The sequence below is a fragment of the Gadus chalcogrammus genome, chromosome 2 (genome assembly GCF_026213295.1).
Source record: "Gadus chalcogrammus isolate NIFS_2021 chromosome 2, NIFS_Gcha_1.0, whole genome shotgun sequence".
Classification (NCBI taxonomy): domain Eukaryota; kingdom Metazoa; phylum Chordata; class Actinopteri; order Gadiformes; family Gadidae; genus Gadus; species Gadus chalcogrammus.
In genome coordinates this window covers 11,564,478-11,587,611 of record NC_079413.1, presented here as the reverse complement: position 1 = coordinate 11,587,611, position 23,134 = coordinate 11,564,478, and the positions used below count along the sequence as shown (strand labels likewise).

The 23,134-nt window shown below is 43.2% G+C and overlaps 2 protein-coding genes across 3 annotated transcripts; one reads left to right on the top strand and one right to left on the bottom strand.

Annotated features, from left to right (window-relative positions):
- The first annotated feature begins 112 nt into the window (after positions 1–112).
- gga3b (golgi associated, gamma adaptin ear containing, ARF binding protein 3b) lies at positions 113–13,281 on the top strand. 2 transcript variants are annotated; one of them, XM_056580718.1, is made up of 17 exons: positions 113–152; positions 730–814; positions 906–981; positions 1,086–1,184; positions 2,238–2,361; positions 3,215–3,318; positions 4,796–4,876; positions 5,226–5,363; positions 6,304–6,385; positions 7,019–7,129; positions 7,411–7,704; positions 8,524–8,606; positions 9,470–9,711; positions 9,982–10,247; positions 10,342–10,511; positions 10,815–10,925; positions 11,356–13,281. In XM_056580718.1, the coding sequence occupies exons 1-17, from the start codon at positions 113–115 to the stop codon at positions 11,464–11,466; spliced, it is 2,217 nt and encodes a 738-aa protein (XP_056436693.1). In that variant the 3' UTR covers positions 11,467–13,281. The 2 variants fall into 2 exon arrangements, with proteins under 2 accessions (XP_056436693.1, XP_056436684.1); XM_056580709.1 differs by having other exon boundaries at positions 7,019–7,144.
- nup85 (nucleoporin 85) lies at positions 11,824–23,013 on the bottom strand. Its single transcript, XM_056580730.1, has 19 exons — positions 22,410–23,013; positions 22,141–22,228; positions 21,896–22,052; positions 21,730–21,800; positions 21,555–21,598; positions 21,333–21,402; positions 20,919–21,040; positions 20,406–20,540; positions 18,462–18,584; positions 17,984–18,115; positions 17,593–17,696; positions 17,380–17,463; positions 17,105–17,170; positions 16,706–16,857; positions 16,437–16,554; positions 15,026–15,126; positions 14,211–14,362; positions 13,617–13,715; positions 11,824–13,133 (listed from the first exon to the last, which is right to left on the bottom strand). The coding sequence occupies exons 1-19, from the start codon at positions 22,440–22,442 to the stop codon at positions 13,035–13,037; spliced, it is 1,950 nt and encodes a 649-aa protein (XP_056436705.1). The 5' UTR covers positions 22,443–23,013; the 3' UTR covers positions 11,824–13,034.
- Between the last annotated feature and the right edge of the window lie 121 nt (positions 23,014–23,134).

Genomic DNA, 23,134 nt, shown 5'->3' with positions numbered 1-23,134 from the left:
CAATTAAATATATATATATATTTATGGTTACCCACATATTGAGTAATAGATCAACATATTTTTTACTCTCGCATACACGTCATCGGTGACATCACGGCTTGTTTTCAGTGCTATGGCGTACCAGGAAGGGGACTCGCTGGAGTCTTGGCTCAGTGAGTGATTAATTCAATTTTTTCAATGAATAGATGCACATATTTAACTGAATGTATGTTGCTTGTTGGTGTTGTAGTTCACAATAAGCTTGCCTTTACTTAAACGGTCATGCAGTTCCCAATGCTAAAGGTAAAAGAGATAAGTTATTCTTGTAGTCATGAGCAGGAAAAGGGTGGAGAGCTTCAAACTGAATGTTGCCACATAATGATTATAAACATTTAATAATTAAATGTTCTCGGTTGTGATTTTAGAGATAATAAACTACACTTCATACTTTAGTTTATAAAAGCACATTCGTGGACAGAGCGTTCGACATGTTTGTCATGTTGTGGTAGATCGAGTTGCATTGCTAGTGTGAAGCAGGAATGAGAGCAATATAACGTTAGGTGTATAAATGTCGAATAATTAGTGTCATTGTCATTCTCATTGATGGCCAAATACAACACAGGCAATGTGTTAAAATCGGTGGATTGGCTTATGTTAGATTGTGACACTGCATTTCTCTGGGGGTGGCAATGCATGTAACCTACTGACCTAACAACTTTCCCACAAATTATAATTTTGTCCGAATCGTAGATAAGGCCACCCACCCCACCAACAGACAAGAGGACTGGGAGTATATCATAGGCTTCTGTGACCAGATAAACAAGGAGCTTGAAGGGTTTGTATATCAATATTATTATCAATTATAACCATGTTTTAAAAACATACAGGGTAGGCTTAATAATAAATAATCTCTATTTCTCTCACAGTCCCCAGATTGCAGTGAAATTGCTCATCCACAAAATCCATTCTCCGCAAGAATGGGAAGCTTCGCAGGGACTGACAGTAAGACATGCCTCATTACTGTTAATAGGGTGATCTATTACCTTAAATCAACAATGGTTTCCTTCACCCATACGAGCATCTCCTCAGCTCTGTCTTTTGTTCAGGTGTTGGAGGCATGTATGAAGAACTGCGGGAGAAGATTTCATAACGAAGTTGGAAAATACAGATTCCTTAATGAACTGATTAAACTTGTTTCCCCAAAGGTGAGGCCCTTCTATTTACTATTTGGTGGTTTAGTAGATTATGTTATTCAAAATGACTTATAATTGATTAAATTGAAGGGCAACCAAACCACAACACCAAACCCCTACACACATGTACATTGGTTTGCATTTGACAACTCTTTATGCAGGTTAAACACATGCTGTTGCGTGCATAACTCCTTGTTGCATAACACCATTTTGAAAAAGCCAGGGAGTTTGGTTCTCCTTTAGTCTTCTTTTAGGTGTGTCATTACTGACCACAAAGGGGTAGGCATCTTGCTCAGGGATGCCAACATGTTAGCTGTGGACATTGGGATTCAACCCCAGGACATTTCCCCAGAGAGTCAGACACCCAAACCACCTTCTGTACTCTGTTGTCCTGCCAGTCTTTATATGTTACATAGCAAGTCTCATGGTCTAAGATGAAAGGTCACCACCTTGTCTCTGGTTATTATCTGCTACCTGCCTCTTGCAAAACTGCCATTGTCTGTTGTCAGAGTTAATGGGACCAACGACAACAGGAGGTGGTCATCGATGTCTTTCCGAGTGGAACCCTAAATAATAAGTAATTGCCTTTTGCAGTGTTGGCACTGCTTTTCAGAACCATTCGTGCTGAACGCTAAAAGATATGTATTATCAAAACCCTAAAAGTACACATCATACAATCATTTGAAATACATGAGTTCACAGCTGCAGTCGTATATCGATTTTTTTTTTTTTGTATTATTATTTAGTTAGCGGAACATTATAGGGCCTTCCGGCCTTGCACATCCTGCATCTTGCGAACTTAGACCCTACATCATATCATGACCTTTGCAATCCCAGCCCCCTAAACTCCCCGTTGATTCTACTGATGTTGGAACAACATTGATGTCTGCATGAAGTGTGAATCACCCTAAGGGTCGAAGCTCCTTATCTACAAACTGCGGAGGACATGTGTGAAAACGGCTTATGATTATGCATGTAGACCGTCAGAAGATTGTTTTCTTTGGTCAGGGTCAGGTGTATGATGACCTTGATGAACCTCTTGTTTAATATCTTGTTTTTACACAGTACATGGGCGACAACGTGTCAGAGAAGGTAAAGGCGAAGACCATCGAGATGCTATACAGCTGGACTGTGGCCTTCCCGGGCGAGGCCAAGATCAGTGAGGCGTATGACACTCTGAGGAGACAGGGTAAGTGATGAGCTAGTCTCACAGTGCCAGCTTTTCCATATGAGGTGTCTTGGACTCAGCGTTGTTTCTCTGTGTCAAGGCCTGATTACTTATCGCGGACCGTACGCAGTATAATAACAGACCTGTGGTAAAACAACCGTAATTCAAAATGTGATTTAACTTACAATTAATCAGTGGATAAAGCTATACCGTTGGATGGAATAAACCCATGGATGTAAATATACTAACAAACCTGATCCACGCGTGTTGGGCCGGAACTACGTCTGCATTTCGCTGAATGACAAGGGTTCCAGCCAATGAGAATCGTGACTTGAGTCCCTTCAAGATGCTGCACGGCTAAACCTGATGTGTATCAGACATTCAGGACGAGTCACATGGGGATATAGTGCTAATTAACTGAAGAGGCTGAAACTAGAGATGAGCAATGATTGCAACAAGGCCGCCACACTCCTGGTCATCTCTGTGTTCCTATGATTGGCTGTCTGATTGGTTGTATGATTGTGTGATGCTCTTAGGAAGATAATGGTGATGTATTTGATCCCATATCATTCACAGTTCGAACTTTGATTTGAACCTACCGTGGTCCAATCTGCAAACATATACCTATTATCTCTCAGGTTTAATTAAAATTCTAACGAGTATTTGGCTATGTTATATTTAAAGAGTAGGTATGAATTGTATGTTTCATTCAGTGTTTTATGTTTCCGTATTTCTTTCTTATGTTAAGGATATTATTGGTGCGACAAGTTATTTTTGACTGGTGGCAGACTTTGGCAGTAGGTCCTTCGAAAGATGTCAAACTTTTTCCGGGCAGCAGACCCTGTGACAACACCCACGCCTTCTTGTTCTCCAGGCTTGGTGACCGCTGATCCGAAGCTCCCTTTAGACAACACTCTGATCCCCTCCCCACCCACCCGTCCCAAGAACCCAGTGTTTGAAAACGAGGATATGGGCAAGGTGAGAACACACTCACCCACACAGCTGTGGGATCGACTCAGTGGCGTAGCCAGGACTTTTCAACAGGGTGGACTTTTGCGAAGTAGGGTGGGCCCCTATTGTTTAGATCAAGGTCTTTGATTCCGATATAGGCAGTACTGCAATCTTCCGAAAATTAAACAACACTTGATTTCAACACAGATCAGACGATTAATGGCAAACCATAATAGGCTACATTGATAAATAGATTATACTTTATTCATCCCCGGGGGGAATTTAAGGCACAAAATGCATGCATGCATGTGATTTTAACATCGAACATACAGACTTGTGAAATAGCTAGTCAAGACCATGGAGAAGAGAACCATAAAAAGTATTGATATGGTATACACTTATTTAATATATGCTGCACGTGAACCTCCTAAAATGGCGCAATTTGATTGGTTCGCTTTCTCGTGATATTGGGTAATATCCCATGATTGAGATCGCTAGCTCGGGATATTGTTTTCAGCGTGTGAAAAAAACAAATAACCGCTAATATAAACAAATGAATCCCAGCAAAAAGTGTTGCCAGCCAGACAGCCAGACAGCCAGACAGCCAGACAGCCAGACAGCCAACCAGACAGACAGACAGACAGACAGACAGACAGACAGACAGACAGACAGGCAGACAGACAGACAGACAGACAGACAGACAGACAGACAGACAGACAGACAGACAGGCAGACAGACAGACAGACAGACAGACTCGGCATCAATCAATAAAAGAAATGTCTCAACATTACTTGTGGTTGGAAATTAATCTCCTACCTGTCGTAGTCCGATGTGCTATTGTCTCACACGTTGCCCAGACGTGGACGTCTAGGCTAGGCACTGTATATCCTTAGTATTTCTCTGCATAAATTCCCTCCTTAAATTCTCGCTTGTGACAAAGAAGTGCCAAATGGCAAAGACAAGAAGTTCTCATGGAGGATCGCAGGCTCGTATGAATTCTCCCCGTGGTGGAAAAGATGCGCTCTGCTGTGCATGAGGTTGTGGTTCTGGCGTTATCGTGACTCTCAACAGCTTGTTCACACCCGGGAAAATGTCTCGTTGACAGCTGTCGATCAGGGACACGGTTTTGTACGATATATTACTTCCTGTTTTTTTTGTTCTTTGAATTTTAAGTTAATGCCGGGCAATTCTGATAGGGTATTAAATCATAGTGCCATTGGCCCTCATGTGGCTACATGATTTGCATAAAAAAAAAAAGGCATTATTTTGTTAGAAACCCCCCCCCAAAAAGATATACAGATGCAATTAGAACAAATACTTAACTAATATATCATCTGCTTTGTGTTTACTGTGTGTGTGTGTGTGTGTGTGTGTGTGTGTGTGTGTGTGTGTGTGTGTGTGTGTGTGTGTGTGTGTGTGTGTGTGTGTGTGTGTGTGTGTGTGTGTGTGTGTGTGTGTGCGTGCGTGCGTGCGTGCGTGCGTGTGTGTGTACACGCATCTGCAGCTGCTTGCAGAGCTTCTTCGGAGCAAAAACCCAGAAGACCTACAGGAGGCGAACCGGTTGATCAAGAGCATGGTGAAAGAGGTGTGTAAACCCAGCTTGGTCACATGACCGGACACCGTTGTTTAACTATCGAACATGTGCGATGTAATGTCTGCAAGTTAAGCATATATTATTGCAGGTTGATTTATACACAAATTCAAACAAAACATGCCATCGAAAAATAAGCAAAACTGCACCTTTATAATGTTGAATGTTAATGAATTGTCTCTCTGGGTGAGCTTGCTGGACTGTATCTCTTAATTGGAATACATGTTGATACAGGTTTGAGGCAAAGTTTTTGTTACTGGTTATATTTTTTAGCACACAAACCATCTGGTAATTCTCGAATGTATAGAGTTAGTCATTCGTAATGTTTGTTTCTGGGTGCCAGGATGATGCCCGGGTGCAGAAGGTGACGAAGCGCGTCCACACGCTGGAGGAGGTCAGCATAAACGTCAAGCTGCTGGCAGAGATGCTATCCCACTACGACCAGGAGCACTCCAACGACTCAGACAGGGAGATCATCAAGGTACGCAAACACTCACAATATCCTTGTAGTCTATCTGCATTTCAATGTGTGTACAGGACGTCTTTGCAATATATCGTGCTAGAGACGCTTATTCATTTATGTCTGTTCTGGTTTTTCGTTAATTGTCCGTAAAATGTTGATAACATTTCCGTAAATGTTTTGCTGAATTGCTGTTGAATTTTCACTCAACTTTAAAGGTCAGATGGCATGCTACTTTATGGATGCTTTTATATAGGTTTTAGTGGGCCCCTAATACAGTATTTGAAGACTTTCAAGAAATTCAGCCTTGGTGCAGAATTACAGCCACTATGAGCCAGTCCCACAATGAGCTTTCCACAAACGTGACGTTTTTTAGAGGCGGGTCAAGGTGGAGGATGGGGATGTGGCCCTGAGCAGCTTGCGGCAACGGTACCATGCGCTAGTGTTTACAGTGGATGTATCGCAATAGCTCGGATTCATAATATCATCCGGAGGCGCAAGAATCGCGGGGAACAATCCCTTTATCCTCCATGTCACAGTTCAATCTGGACTTAAGGGAGTCGACCCCAAAGTTCCTTTTCCCCCAATTCCTCCTCAACCAAAACGTTTATCCAAATAACAAAGAAGTGTGTACACTCTTGCGTTACAGTGTGTGTATATATACACACACACACATGACACTCGCACGGCCGTAGCTCATTATCTAATTGATAAGCCAAATTCTCTGGGCGGGCAAAGCAGAGAAAGGGGAAGTAACCTGGCCCCTTATGACGACATATGGGGCCAAATACCAAATCAGCGCGTCTGAGCATTCATTTTTCAAATGCGGAGCAGGATACCTAGTGCTCATTTTACACCTTACGTCATTTCTAGCTACTGGGGGACCATAGACTCATATTGATGTTGCAAAACCTCATAAAGTGAAATTTCCATGCCATGGGACCTTTAACTTTGTGCCCAGGAACTCTACGAGCGCTGTGACAAGCTGAGGCGGGCTACCTTCAAAATGGCAACGGAAACGGAAGACAACGACATGAATTTGGGTGGGAAACCAACTTTTTTTGTGGGGGTTGTTTAGCGTGTTAAACAGCGTTTTCGTGTTTTCGGATTCGTGTGGACGCCAGATACGCAAATGATGACGTCATCGCCCCTCCAACCAGATGGGGAACGTTAGAGATCCGTCAAATTTATTTTCTTTGATTTGATTTGTATTATTTTTGTGGCTTTAAATACAGCCCCTTGGTAAGTTTAATTACTAACTGTACATTAAATAGTATTTTCTGCTCAATCTAAAAGGTTTAAAAACTGCTTTCTCCGCCTCGTTTTCTTCTTTTATTGGTGGAGAACCAGCGCCACACGATGGCCTTGAATATTTACCACAGCGTTTCTACAACTAGATGCGTTTTCGCAATGAGTACGTCTTTACGGAGATATTCCTGAAACGCATCAAAGGAAAACGGAGGGGGAAATATAGTTTTTCTCCCTTGTGGACGGGGCCTCAGTATCAAACTTTGTGTCTACAGCGGCAATGAAATTGCTCACTAACTTAACACATTTAAATTGTGGATAATTGCAAGAATAATTGATAAAACTGCCATTTCAATTGGTAGTTGCCTGTATGATAATGATTTTACACTTTAACACTGTTCATTTATAAATGTATGACCCATCTGCAGGGGAAATCCTGCAAGCTAGCGACGACCTGTCCAGAGTCATAAACTCTTACAGGAAGATTGTGGAGGGCCAGAGGGTCAACGGAGAGACTGAAGACATCAGACCTACCACTGGTAACAGACCAGAAGGTACGTCTAGCAAACACCATCTACATCCTCATAATGTTACCATATTTGTGAAGTACTTTCTTATTTTAACCCTCTCTCATTCTCTCGCTCCCAGTTTTTCTGCACTATATCGCTCTTCCAATTGTACTTCTCCACCAGCTTATAAGAGAACAAACCAAACGATTGTGAATTGGACAAAAAGGGCCATGTTTAGAAGCTTGTGTTCTCTTTGATGTACCAGGTCATGTTAATGAAAACCTTAGTCTGTCTTTCTGCGTCCCATTCAGAACCTGCAGGGGTCTGTGAGAACACCGGGACCCTGATAGACCTGGCTGGCCTCGACGATGAGCCCCCCGACCGTCAGCCTGCGCCGCTTCCCCCGCCCGTCGCCTACCCTGACCTGCCATCATCAGGTGGTCACATGACCTTCCCCATCCCCATCCCCGCCCTGCCCCCGCCTCCCAAGCCCCCGGGTTGCACCCACGATTCGCATGGCAACAGCCCCCGCCTCGCGGCCACCAGCGGCGGCGGGAAAGCCTTGGCAGTGCTCTCCCTTCTGGACGACGAGCTGCTGTCGCTAGGTGGGGTTTCTGTTTTATTACTCACTCGTTGCTTACGTTCACCCAGGTTTAGGAAGAGCTTGTTGTAGCTGTACGAAAAAAAATTATGACCACCTAAAGTTAAAGTGACCCCCTGTTTGAGAACGACTTAGAACACCAGGAGGTTTTCTCTAGTTTTTTTAGTACTGTTGTGAGTATGCGATGTTGAACTTGAAACATGCCAGTCACTGTACATCAATGCTCCGGGAAGCTTTTACTATGTTGATGGTCATATGAGACCATGTCCATTTTTTTTGGCTCCTTTTTAAAGTAACCATATGTAGGATTTCTACATGCACAAACTGCTTTGAAATATAATTAAAAACAGGAGGTAATTTAACCCCAACTCTCTCCATTGCGAAGTCTCCAAATGAGCCAATTTGGATAGGGAAATGGAAGAAAATTTATGTCCAGCGCGGATAATGCCATAAATATCTGATTTTATTGTCTCAACCCAAAGAGATCACACACCAGTGCTCTGAATCACCAGCTCAAACAGGCTGCCAATCACTTACCGGCCTAAGGGGTCAGTAATGATGAGGGATTTCTGATACTTACGCATAGTACCTTATAAGTTCAATTAATATTAGGAGAAATACTTTCTTTAATATATGTAAGTGGGGTTCCAGTGAGTGCTTCAGTTTTCGTCCAATAGCTCTTCCGTGCAACCAAGAATCTTTGTCATGGAGCACTTACTCCACTCTTAATTGTATACGTTGATTGTTCTCTGCATCAATTGTAAGTCGCTTTGGATGAATGCATGGTCTGCAAAATGACTAAATGTAAATGGTGTTCCCTTAGGACTGAATGAGCCCGTTTCCCCTCAGAGTGACCCAGCAATGCATGCGCTCAGTCAGGGTATGGCCCCATGGAGCTCTGTTCAGGTGAGATGAGTGCTTGATACCAGTACCATGTTCCAGCATGGGACTGTGGCTTTTTATTTGTCTGTACAATTGTATTGTAGCCATCAACAGCTCTGCTTTACATCAGGTCCTTTATTTTTATTAGTACATTATTAAGACATTTTTAACAACGCTGGTCTTGCAACATTATTACACACTTGACACACATGCAGAACATCCAATAGTCGACCATTCGTCCGTTGAACATCCAATGATACTTTTTTTTTTAAAGGGCTGTGGTTTGTTTAATTGTTTAAAGGGACACTGTCTAATATTTTAAGTCATTTATTTCCTCAAATCAACGTATTCATTCATAAATAAGTCCTCATTGGTGTAAAATTATCTCTGCCGGAAATCTCACTTATCCTCCTGAGCGAAGAATAATTAATATGTAGTTACATAGGACGGGTAAGCTTCATGGAGGCTTCCATATTCTTCGGGTCTATGAACTGCCGAGAGGGACAAAAAGCACTACGTGGTACATGAAATGCAAACGCGTTTTCACTCTGAGCCAGCGTGAATGATTTCACTATCTTGCTCGAGGAATAATTACTCATACATCATTAGCTTACACTAATGATTCAATGCAGTTTGAAATTTGTTTGAAATAACGTAGTATTGGATGTCATGACACATCTTCTTGGCACATACTGCCCACCGTAGTTTTTGAACAAGCGAGCACTATTAGTTTGAATGCAATATACAATTGTACCACTAGATGGGAGTAATTTTTACACAGTGTCCCTTTAAATAAGATGCACACTTTAAGATGTAACATCAAACCAAATTGTTAAATATATAATGTCAATCATTTTAAATGATGAACATAATGTCTCTCCTCCTAGCCACCAGAAGTGGGCGTAGACCTGTTGGGGAGCATCGCTCAACAAAACCCAGTCATGGTGCCGATGGGACCCCCCCCACACACTACCATCCCCAAACACTCTGTATACTGCCCACACACTACACACTCTGTACAGCCCACACAAACGACACACTCCATACAATCCACACACACCCCACACCCAACAAACACCCTGCAGGACCTCCAAGACATGGCCATGCTTGGCTTTGGAGAGAACAAAAGGTTAGTGCGTTACGTCAACAACTGCAACTCTCATTCAGTAATGACTGGATCACAGAATATTAGTTTTATTGAACATAGATCATTTTGAATCTTCCACAGTCTTCCATCCAAGATAGTGCCGTCGGGAGGGGAATTCATTTTTTAATAATTAAAAGCCTCAGCCTTTTGGATAACATCATTTGGATATAGAAATCATCAAAAGATTTTGTAGGAATTGTTATTGTTTTCGATAGGTTTAACCTTAATGTGACCTATTTAATTAATTTTCAGCCTGGCTGGCCAGATTTTAGGCGCTAGCTTCGGGATGCCAGCCGCTGTGTCCGGGCAAGCTAGCAACTCGTCCGCTATGGCCCAGGTCCTCCACCCCGGCTCCCCCGCCGTGTCCCAGTCCAAGGCCCAGAGCCTGGGCTCGGCCCCCGGGAGCCCGCTGTTCCACTCCATGTCCCCCGGCCATCCCCCCTTGCCTGCCAGCCCCTCCAGAGGGCCCGAAGTGTCCCTGGCCAGCGTCCACGTCCCACTGGAGGCCATCAGACCCAGTAGGTACCTTTTTAAAAGAAGGAAGTGGGGAGGGGGGGGGGGGATGGGGTGGTTCGTGAAGGAGGTGTGTGTGATTGTCTTGTCCGTCACTAGGTAAGGTGCTGCCCTTGACGGCCTACGATAAGGACGGCATGCGCGTGCTGCTGAACTTTGCAGCGGACGGCCCCCCGGGGAGACCTGATGTACTGGTAATGGTGGTGTCCATGTTGAACACAGCACCCGTGGCTGTCCAGAACATGGTACTGCAGGCGGCTGTTCCTAAGGTAACTCACGCACGCACGTAAACTACTAACTACAGGATCATTAGAAGATGATTGTTTAAACTGTGCCGCACTGTTCACTCTGTATAGTTTATGTTTGCAGTTTACAAATAATGGCTTGGATTTAAAGTTAGTTCACTCTTTGGAAACAGTGAGACGAAGTCTAGACAATGTAACAGTGTTTTGTTAGGCCTTTCCCGATGCTGACATATAAAATCCAGTCTCCAGTACAGGATTTAAGTTGCATGTTGGACAGAACTTGTTAGTGTTAGTCCAGTGTAAGGTGTATCAAAATCTGCTCCACAGTCCATGAAGGTGAAGCTGCAGCCTCCATCTGGAACAGAGCTGGCAGCTTTCAACCCCATCTTCCCCCCGGCATCCATCACCCAGATCATGCTGCTAGCTAACCCAGCCAAGGTATGGGTCCCCCTGCAGACAGTCTCATAACACTGCTAGCTAACCCAGCCAAGGTATGGGTCACCCTAAACATAGCCTGATTATGACTGTCAGTTACTATCAGAGGTGATAACGATGAACACAATCAAAGTAACTATAGGTTCCATTATTGCTGAACACTAACATAGTTACTTTAAGGGTTACTGCGTATAAATGTGTATTGCCTTTGGGAAAATATTTATCCTGAATATTTAAAGGCGTTTCGGAGCCGATCACACACATGATAAATAATCGCTGATGACATCAAGATACAACTGCTGTCAGTTAATAGTTAAGCGTTTTCTTTACCCTCCTACAGTATAGCAGTATATATATTTTTTTTCACGTTACTCTTTACTAGTGAAATGAAGGATGATGAGCTCCTCTTACAATGCCACCCATGTGTTCACAGGAGAAGGTGCGGCTGCGCTACAAGCTGGGCTTCACTCTGGGGGAGCACCAATGCAACGAGGCGGGAGAGATAGACCAGTTCCCCCCCACCGAAACGTGGGGTCACCTATAGCATCCCCCTCTGGCCTATTCCACACTGCTGGGCCGTACCATGTCGGCCACTACCAAGGGGGGTTTTCTGTTGTATGTATTACCAGGAGAATAAGAGGAAACCAAGAGATTCATAAGGAGATTAGCTCATACACACTGCTGTTTAGCTTATCATTCCATATTATTTATTACTGTCATTATTTGATTAACAAGATGCTTTGCAGAGAGTGCGATCAAGTTTTAGATACTGTACATTGCTGTAAAAACCAAAGGGCTATGCTGGCCATCTTAATTTAATTTTAACTAAAATATTTAGCTTTTTAACGTAACACATTGTTTCTCTTTGGCTCAGATTGTCATTTGTAATGAATTTATTTCACAACAGGCCACCGAGTTGCATGCTCTGCCCCCTTGCTTGCCTCATGTACAACTGCAGATTCCTGTACACGTTGCTTTTCAAACCTGCAATCAAGCAGTAGTGTTTTGATTTGAGCCCGTTTTAATCTGAAGTAAACATACACTCCGGCATAACTATTCAGGTTCCCCTTACAGACCTCTGAACTGTTACGAGGTTAACAGAAGTATCTGCAAACTGTCACGCAGACAAGCACTTTGAACGCCTTTGGTTTAAGTTATAGATTTTTAAATATGTATGAGCAAGTAATGTATTATATTTGAAGAGATGGACTTGTGAAATGGAACAAATGTTGCGAACGATGAGGGTGGGACATTAGGCTGTATGGGCAAAAGCGTAATTTCTTGTTATTTTATGTGATGTTTTTTATTGGTGCATATCAAGTGTTTGAGCTGTTTTTGTATTTTAGAACTTGATGGATCATTTTGACATTCTGAGATGTCTAATGATTATATTAAGGTTGTTGATGGATCTGCAAAATGCCTGAGAAATAAAACTCTAGCACTTTATTTCTGCATTTTTATTGTGCTCTCTTGAGTTGCGATGATGCACTATTGCCGTTTTATTACATTGAATTGTAATCATCTTTTGAAACCGTAATTGCAGTTATGTGCCCAGATATTTTTTAATTGTTTCTTTGTAATCAGTGTTGCTTAAACAGCCTTTGACAGGAATTTGATTTATCAAGTCCCCAAAATGTGTATTGTAAAATCTAGGCAACTGGTGTGGTCATGCCAACTACAACAGTATAATCATTATGGGATGTCCTACCTGGGCCTCCCTTAAAGCATTGTGGCTTCACTGGGAGTTGCTGACATTGTGTGGATTGGGTGTGTGTAGTGTAAATAGGTGTGAACATCTGTGCAAGTCAAGTGTCCATGTTAAGTGTGGAGAGACCAGTCTGTATATAATGTTTGTTTTAATTGTATGCAGCATGAGGAAATAAATATTACTTTCAATGGGTGAGTACTGCGTCTACCTCCTTGCACTTTTCCCATTTGTTACGCTATGTGCATTGTAAGGACCTGAAATCTGTTTTAATGTATTTACTTAACTGTTTATTATCAAAAAGCATGTTTCAATCAGTTGATTTAATATACAGTACAAAAACAATACAACACGGAGGGGTAAAAAAAAAAAAAAAAGACTAAGGCTTTCAGCTAAAACACTGGTCTTCAGACTGCCACGGTCCCTTCTTTGACGATGGCCATGGCAAGGTTCCTAGCCAGGGCCAGTCTCAGCAGTTCCACCTTGGTTACCTCCACGTCTTCATCCTGAAAGGTCATGGGTTTGACAGACCTCTGCTTTACAACTTTTAGGCTGGCCAACGCTTCCTAATATTCATGGTGCATTTTTAAAAAACAAACTAAGTGACATAAAAGCCTGTCAGTGTAATTCAGGCTTACAATAAAAAGAACTCAGTTGCCGATGGAAATCTAATGTATTTTTTACATGAAATGATAAAGGAAAATAAGTTATGTACAATTAGTTAATTATATAAACAGCATCTCATGCCGAACGGTGATGAGTTTGCACCCCTAGTTCATCCATGTATGAGCGACCGTATCCTCAAATTAAACCAATTAAGTGAAATTTGATTGTTCACTCAGCCCAAAGGTCGTACATTATGAAGCAAGATACCTAACCCCTACCTTAATTAAATGCTTCCAAAATGAATGTCACTTTGCAGAAATGCATGTGCTTCAATGACCATCTGTATAGACTGAGCATTGTGACGGGGTGGTTGGAATCAGTACCTGCATGGGTGCATCCAGGCCCGTGGGGATCTTCAGTGAGGAAGTGAGGTCCTCCAGACAGAAGATGAGCTCATGGGTTTGGTCCGCTGAGAAGATAGCCTGCGATAGGAATAACAGCAGCAGAGTTTAACTCACACCCCTGGGGCTGCCATGACGACATAATAACTGCCACTGGTGGGACTGCATACATAGCTAGGTAGAAAGAACCCCTCCTTTGTCTGCTACCCTCAGTGTAATCATCTAAAACAGCTATTTGCATTCAATGTGTCATGACATATGGCTGGCAAGTGTGCTGCAACAGCTTTTTTTGATTGGTTACACTTATACTAACCCTAAACACCCAATCAGTTGTACACCTTTTCATGTTGCCAGGGTATCTATAGGGACATTTTTCATCAGTAAAATGAGCCGGCTAAAATCGGTGGCAGCTGCGATTTGACAGCTGGACTTATTCAGACATCACCATTACAAGCCAATTAATGGTTGATAGAACCTTTTTTTTTTAAATTGTGAACTGTTTTTATGCAAATTGTATAATGATGACATTTCGGGTTCCCATGTATTCCTTTCATTAACTTTAGGCGGGAGTCTGACCTCCTTCTGCTCCAGCAGGGGCAGCGCGTCCGTCAGCAGGGTCATCCAGAAGCTGCGCGGGGCGATCTGGGCCGTCATGAGGGACAGGAGGAGCGTGGCGGCGTCCGAGAAGCGATTTTCCCCGTACAGCTTGTGGAACTCGCGGTACTTTCCTGCAGAAACACACATAGCGGTCTACATTCTTCAGATGCATTTAACACACACACACACACACACACACACACACACACACACACACACACACACACACACACACACACACACACACACACACACACACACACACACACACACACACACACACACACACGGTCTTGTGATCCCTCCTGTGCGTGTCATGGGGTCAGAATTTGCAGCTCCCCCACCAGGGCTTGGTGGACAACAGTCAGGTTTGGAGAGTCGACGGGCTAATAAATCAAATTTCTGTTCAATGCTTCCACATAATTAATGCAGTTGAATGGAGCCCGGTTGCATGTTTTTTACTTTTTACACTCAAGGGTCTATTATTGCTGGAAAGACAATGGGGTTTTATCAGACGTCAGAAGTCATTTATGGATTTTTGTGTCCGAGTTTTTTCTTAAATATCCTTAGTCAAAAGCATCAAACATTCACAAGAATCACATGCTGGTGCGTTAAGGCCGATTATAAGAGTGTGTGTGCATCATATGACAGTCCAGGAATGGCTCTTGGGAACCAGCCAGGACACCGTTAATGTGCCTGAATGTGCACTAAAGTCCATGTGAAGAGGCATTCAACCTTATGAGACAGGGAGAAGGCCCAGGTCATACGAAAACACCACAGCTTTGGGCTCCTACCTAGGAAGGTGAGCCTGTCGCTAAGCAACATGGCCGGCCCAAGGTTGTCGATCAGGTCTAGATCAGAGAAGGTACCCCTGGCGCAGTAGTCTTGCAGGAATCTGTAACACACACACACACACACACACATCATGCTCACGGAGAGAAGGGAGCATCCCCAACCTATACAATAATATGCATTCAGGGGAAGAATGGATGGCCTACATTCTGAGACCCAGACACACCCATGTGCCTCAAGTAGCCATTACAAGGAGGTGATGCAGTCGTATTAAACAAAGACGTTGAAAGATGGTGCGATCTACGAGAGAGACGCAGAGCAACTGTCCTAAGAAACAAGTGGTCAGCAATTTTTTGTTGGTGTTTTTGCACTTGTAAATATCCCTTGTAAATAGAGTGTAGGCTAATCGCGTTTGTAGCCTACACTCAAGACGTGAACTTATTCTTGCATGCGGCTGTCTTCATTTGGCAGTATGCAAATTATTCTAAAGAGATCTAGACTTCCTTCTCCAGTGAACCAAGAAAGCCTGCGCTGTGACGAACAGGGATTTTAGATTTTTCAACACTCAACTTCGCTATCGCGCCAACGTCAACCAACTCGTGAACTGCCTGCCGCCATGTTTATTGTTTAATGGGGTAGAAGGGTCACATGGACTATACTTCATCCAGCTCAGGTTGCATATCCGTGCGTGTGTCAGCTCATTAGCATCTGTACTGTGACACACCTCTCCGAAGTGTACTCAGGCCACGGAATTGAACTGTACTTGAGTACGAATGGAGTGCTCACACTAGCCAAATGATCTAGAATTTAGGGAGCAAACGTAGTACGGTACAGATGGCCTAGTGTGAGTGCGCCCTAATAAGCTGGTCCTATTATTTAATGCAGCCCAAAGAGAGCTATTGGATGGCCTACCTGTACCTATGTGTATCTACCCGGCTACCTGCGTGCACTGCGCCCGTGCATTCACTGCACATGACCGGAGTCTAACACAAGGCTAGGCAGACCTATTGCTTAAGATAGCACGCTACTCATGTGTTTTGGGGGAATGGCCTAAAGGGAGGGGTAGGTAGGTTTTTGGTTGGTTACTACAAAATCACGCTTACTCTGGCAAATCATCTACCCCAGCTTTAAAGAGTTGAGGATTGAATATGAACAAATTTTGGCCACTGACTACCTCGATGACATTCAATTCCTGCCCTCAATCTGCCAAATATGGACCGTTTCCGCTGCTGGTTGCACAAATCATAAACAATGGCATTTACAGTCTTTGTTTTGCAGTGTTGCATATATTCTTGACTCTTACTAGGACGTGAGGGATATGGGCCTGTAGCAAGCCACAAATCCACTTCCTGCTCGCACAATCTTTAAATAGAGTTTCTTGCAGACGTATACGTCATTATTCATTGCACTAACCTCTCTGATATGAGTGTGGCGAAGGCGGCGTCTTTGGCCCTGATGCTCCAGGAAAGAGCAGACCCAAGCCGGTTGTTCCTCAGTGCCCGCTTGGCCATTATCTTACAGATGCTTCGCACTTGGGAGAGATGGTTCCCGTAAGAAGGTCCCCACAAGGTCAGTGAAATTAGAAAGTGTATCTGGAAATGTGGCCATTGAATGCACGTGTATATAATGGTGGTGTGCACACAGTCTGTTAGTTAGTCAGTCAGTCAGTCTAAGAGACCAACCTTGCTCGGACATCTGCCTTTGTTCACAGATCCTGAGGACCTTGAGAGCCTTGCGCTCCGTGTCCAGGGGAACATGCTCAATCTGCTGCTCCAGGTATACGCGGCCAAACTCGGGACAGTGGTCAAAGTAGTCCACCGCCAGCTGCCACAGACTACACACACACATTAAGTAGGTCAAACAAAAAATCACAGGAAATTCTAACATAAGTTCTCAACCCAGCCAGAAAAGTGTCAACACAAAATGTGTGCTTCATTTGGAAAGGAAAGATGAAAAATATCATTTTTGAAAGATATTTTTCCACCAAGGTCGTGCCATAAATAAAGGAGAACCCCTCTTTAAGCACCACAAAAAAGGTTCCCTATGAGGCCCACCCAGGGTGAACGGTGCTTTCTCGTTACCTGTGATGGGTGAACAGACCCGAGGCATACTCCAGCAACAGAAACTCCCTCAGGTTCGAGCCAAAACTGAGCACAAGAGAAAATGTTAGAAATCGTACTTTCTTTATTGACGTAACTATTAAATTATGCATTCCTCGCATAATTCTGCTGCGTAGAATGATATCCATGTATGGATGGATGTTTAGCTCTTCGTTTTCCCGTTTTGCTCTTAGTGCAAAGCCTGGTGCTTGAGTTAGTTGAATGAAAAAATTCACAGAGCATTCAAAGCCACCTACTGTAGGTTGTGGGACTGAAGGAGGTTGCAGTGATCCAGTAGGTCCGTCAGATGGGCAACAAACCACCAGTTGTTGAGGGCAATGCTAAAAGAGTATACAAATGATTGAAACAATTCAATGTTTTACTTCACTATACAGCCATATGACAGGAACACTACGTGGTTGAGCATTACTTGATGATAGTTTGTGTTTGCGTCTGTATGTGGGCATTACCTGCAGTCCTTGATGACCTGGTGGATGTCAAACTCAAAGGCAGCCAATAAGATGCTGTCCAGAGGTTCTGGGGCGCTTCGCGAGTCAAACATGGCCAGGCATGACTAGAACATACCGCTAGGTTAACATTTTCCCCAAAGGCAGTACGTTACAAAACACACAGATCAAGTTAAAAAAAATAAAATATATATATCCCAATAAATAGATAAACCAATATCTTTCATTTCACATCCATCCAATACCACCATCAACAATATTATTGAATTATAGTGTCGGTAACTTAATAAAATCATGAGTAAAATTCACATTGTTTAATGACGCACTATAAATCAGTCGAAACGACTGAGACTAACAATAACTCACTAAGAGTAAGAGTGTAGGTAGCGTATACCTGTGCATAGTAATGCAGCTCTGTGGGCTTGACCGTGGGGTGGGAGAAGAGCAGGCGGGTGACCAGGAAGTGATACCAGGTGCTGAGCAGGTCTTTCTGCTCCAGTATGGCATCCTCATCCCCCATCAAGATCTAGTTAGGCATAACACCACAGGGGTTTAGAAGACCTTTGTATGGACGTAGCATCCGTAAGAAAATACTATTTTGCACCGGTCGATTTGCCTTCATCAGAATGCGCCGTGTTTGAGAGAACTAGCCAGGTATCAAATGAAGAAAACAATATATTGGCTTTGTTTTACAAGAACAAAATCACATTTCATCCCCTTTACTTAGAATGGTGGCGGATCAACCTCATCCCCCCATCGCAAACCAGTTCAAGGCTGTTAGAGGAGCTACACGCTTGGTAGACTGTGTCTAAACACTAGCAGGGTTGGGGAACAGAAAGTAGCATCCTGCATTCACAGTAAAGGTCACAGACCTTGCAGATGAGCTCCAGGTTGGGATCACTGGCGAAGGAGTTGTCTTGCAGGCTGTGGTCCACCATGTCGTGCCAGTGTCTCCATTTGACGTCGAACTCTGTCAGTGTCTGGCTTCCGCCAGGCTGGGGGGGGAGGGTCAAGGGGTCACAGAGGTCAAGGGTGACCAACTAGAAAGAGCTATAGGAGAGCCGTGATTAGGGCTGCAGGATATATCGGCCATGTACGATATATCGATATCATTTCCAAGGGGATACAAGATTTGACAATATCGTTTATATCGATATGCGTTAAAATGGTCCGTTTCCCGCTCAAGCGTCTACAGCGCTTGCCTTGGAGACTGAGAGCGCGACCCCTCCCCCTCTCACTCTGTCTTTCCGAACGTGCCGTGTGCAAAGACGCCTCATTCCCGCCCCCGCCGCCCCCTCACAACACAACAAGCTTGGATGATACCCGTGAAGAAAAAGACGGCGGCGGGAGACGAAATTGTTTCAAAGAGGAGAAACAACGGCTCCATAATGTGGAAATAGTTTGGGTTTAAAAAAAAACAGATGAGCAGCAGCTGCAGGTCACCTGTAGAGTGTAGCAAAACCGTTACGACTAAAAGTGGAAGCACGACAAATCTGTTCCACCATTTAGAGCAGCGGCACAAAGTGCAGTATGAGGAATGCGTAAAACTCAGTGGCTGTGCTGCTGCATCACCGGCCGCGACAGTTTCTTAATTAATTAAAATATACGAAACAAGCGAAATGAAACCAAACATGTTCCCAAATGGAACGGAGAAGGGAGGGGGCGGGGGATTAAAGTTACGGCGCACTAAAACCCTCACCGTAGTACGCAGGACAATGCGACGAAGCCAATGCTCTTAATGGTAGCTAATGTGTGTAACCTACAGCTTTATATTGTTTTGCATAGGTGATTATTTTGTGAAGAAGGTGAAAAACGTCCCTTTTTTTTTTTTAACATGTTCATTCAATTCTGTTGAAAATAACGATACAAAATCAGATGTTGCAGTCATATGGACCTATGTTTTAATAAAAGTGCTTGCAACATCTCACATGTGGCTTTTGACTTACCGTATTTTCCGGACTATAAGTCGCGGTTTTTTTGTAGTTTGGCTTGCCCTGCGACTTATATTTCGAAGCGACTTATATGCCAAAATTGTGCGTACATAATCTTCGGCCGCAAGATGGCACCGTCATTCATTAGGCCTACAACTGAACGCTGCAAGCCTACTGCACCACCGAATAAATTATATTCTCGTCGTCATCGTCCTCAATGTTCTCCGGTTCAACCAAAGCTACCCCAGCCTTAGCTGCAATGTTGTGCAACATAGCTGTCACACATATTACAGCGCATGACTTGGCCAGCGAAAACTGGAGCCCTCCGCTGGACTTGTGAAGGCATCTAAAGCGAAACTTCCACCTCCCGATCGTGCGCTCAGGTTTAGGACCGCGGCGCATACGCGTCCGGTGGAATCCCGGTGTCACTGAATTCGGTATACTCTCAGAACTACGAGTGGGACCGACACACTTATATTGCTATTGCAATTTTATTCAGTCTCTCCAGACTAAACGTTCTTGTTTAAATGTTTAAAAATAAATGCGACTTATACACCGATGCGACGTATATGTTTTTTTCCTCGTCATGGAGCATTATTTGACTGATGCGACTAATACTCGGGAGCGACGTATAGTCCGGAAAATACGGTACATAAAAAACATCTAACCCACTCTATAGAAAATATTGAGATATATATCGTATATCGCCATTCAGCCAAAAAATATCGGGATATCATATTTTGCCCATATCGTGCAGCCCTAGCCGTGATAGATTGATTCGGATGACGTGACCTGGCAACATTTGGTTAAAACTATATTTGGAGAGTACAGACGATATAATGACCCTATAACATGACTGAGACAATGCAAGCATGTGAGCCGTACGTTGTAGACAGGCATCTTGCTGAGCAGGTTGTCCATCTGCTTATACATGCTTCTGGCAGCCGGCTTCAACACGCCCCACTTCACCAGCATCTGTCTGGCCTCGTCCATTCTGCCCTGCATCAGATAGCTCAGCACCTGTAGCAAAGGTAGTGGTGGTCATTCAAGAAATCCTGTGCAGCTCAGCTGCTATATATGGCATTAACCCTGCCAGGTTTAGGGCGTGGTTTGACTGACAGGGGCCACCATTGCTAAGAATATAAGCAAATATGGTATCAGTGCCTACCAAATGACAGTATTATAATACTAGATCATATTTCAGACAAAAACATGACGCTTTGATACCATTGGTTGTGTGGACTTAAAAAGGGCAGTGAACATGTTAATAGGTCTTCTATGACTAAAAAAATGATATTCATTTTCCAAGAAATTAACCACCAAATCACTATTAAATCTACAATATGCTGTAGAACTTATTAATGAAGCTAACCTGTGAAGTGTTTTTGTTGCACTCACCACATCCCAGTAGCCATGGTGCTCAGTGGGGCTCTCACTCTGAAGGACCTCCTGGGCCTTCTCATCCACATCAGCCTTGTGCAGCCTCACCCAGTCCAGCAGGTGCAGCAGAAGAGACCCCCCTGAGTGAAACACACATTTAGGCCCAATCCCATTTCTACCCCTTACCCCTTCCCCCTCCCCCTTGTTTTGAAGGGGTAAGGGGTAGAAATGGGATTGGGCCTTAACCTTTAAAACCACTGTTCATACATAGTGGAATTGTTTATTTTTGATAAAGATAAAATAGTTATACAAGTAATAAACCCTAGGAGGGGAATTAAGGTGTTACCAGATCTAACATAAATACATCTATTTACAACACACCTGAGTGAGTGAAATGAGAGATTAAATTAAAAAGGTTGGGCAGATTCTAACCTGGAGCAGCATCAATGAAAAGCACTTCACAAAGATTCCAGATCAGCTCGATAGCCAAGAGAATTGACACCTGTCATGAAACACAAGCATATCTTCTTAAGGTTTCCCTTGTCTACAGAATGCAACTGTCTATTCATTTATAAAATGGTCATTTATCAGCTAGTAGAGACAAGTAGAGATATAATTATGAAATAATCTGGTTAAACGTAGAAATAGCAATACCTGATTTCCATACTGTGTGGCCAATTCTGTATCTTGTGTTAAAACTGGGAAAGTAGAAAACAAGAGTATATTTAAAATATATACAACTAATATGAGAAAAATGCATTATTACAAATATATTATAATAATAAAAAATAGAGGGCTTGATACATCAACTGAATTTAAATGTTGATACCTGCAACTTGCTGTAGCTCTTCCATGCACGCTCGAATAACTGATCTGTAGTTTTTACTGATGCTGACGAACCTTGTGGGAAGGACAAAAGGAGTGCCATCAGTCGCTCACTGATTTCACAAATAAAACTTAAGTTATCTCTATCACATACAGAACGAGGATCTTACTGTGTTTTCTTGTTTTTGTTAGGCAGGTCCTCTCTAATGGTCTGCAGTCCGACGAAGATGTGGTGGGATTCATTAAAGAGTTTGCGTAAAATAGGGGAGTAGATGTCCTCATCTTTCCTAACCTCATGGATGAAGGAGGAGCATGTACCCACAGAGCCTGACAAGCATAGAGATTGTAAAGGTATGATGATAAAGTGACGAGGATATTGACGCATGAAGAATCGTAACTATTTGGTAATACACACCTGATGATTTGTAGATAGTGTCATACACCAATATGTCTCCAGGACCCCAAACAAACCCCAAATGATTTCCTTCACTGGCCGGGATGTTCTGGAATTGAGCATCATATTGGTAAAAGCTGAACGTATCAATGAAAAAGAATGGCACAACCCGTTTCCTTTCTGGAAATGTATGTCAGTTGCATGCATGTTTTAACGTTACTTTTGGTAACTGTTAGCCAAGTTAGCAATGCCAGTCAGCCTAACCGTTGAAGAAAAAGTATTCGACTTACAGTTGTTGTCGGCTCAACGTCTAACTCCTCCATTTTTAAACCAATCAGATCAATATACCGTTGGTTGGTTTGAATTTAGGCACTGTTATAAAACACAAACATTTCATGACATTTACTGCTAGCGCTGCTCGCTCCCCCGCCTCAAAGATTCAGTCAAAGGACCCCAAACGCATGTAGTGGTGACGTCAGTGTGGGGTTATCATCGCCTGCTTAAAAACAACTTTAAATGTATTTGTTATCGTATTCATTTTTCATATTTATTTAGAATATAGCTTGAGCACACTCATTTAATGAATAGAGACGTATAGGAGAAAATCGGAGAGACTGCGGTATCGAGATATTACGTTATGCTCTAATATCTTTACTGTCCTCGTTCTACATCCACGCAGTGGTCATGGCAGTAAGAAAAACAAGATGGCCACTGTGATCTACTCCAATCATGACTCAAATCAAACCATCCTGAAATCTATGTTAATTTTATTACTGCACGAGAACTGTGACTAGCATAGTATGTAATCGTTGTCAAATGCCCATACGAAAAAAATACTTTACAACATCCTCTGTTTGAAATAAATCGAAATAAAGGGGAGAAAAACGAAATGCGCGTGCACGTGCTATTGAAAGCTTCTTTGCCGCGGATCCGGTCAATTCCGCCCACAAATAGATTGCGCATTGTACCACGTGACTGATCTAGCCATTCACGTACGATGACAGTGGAGGCGCAT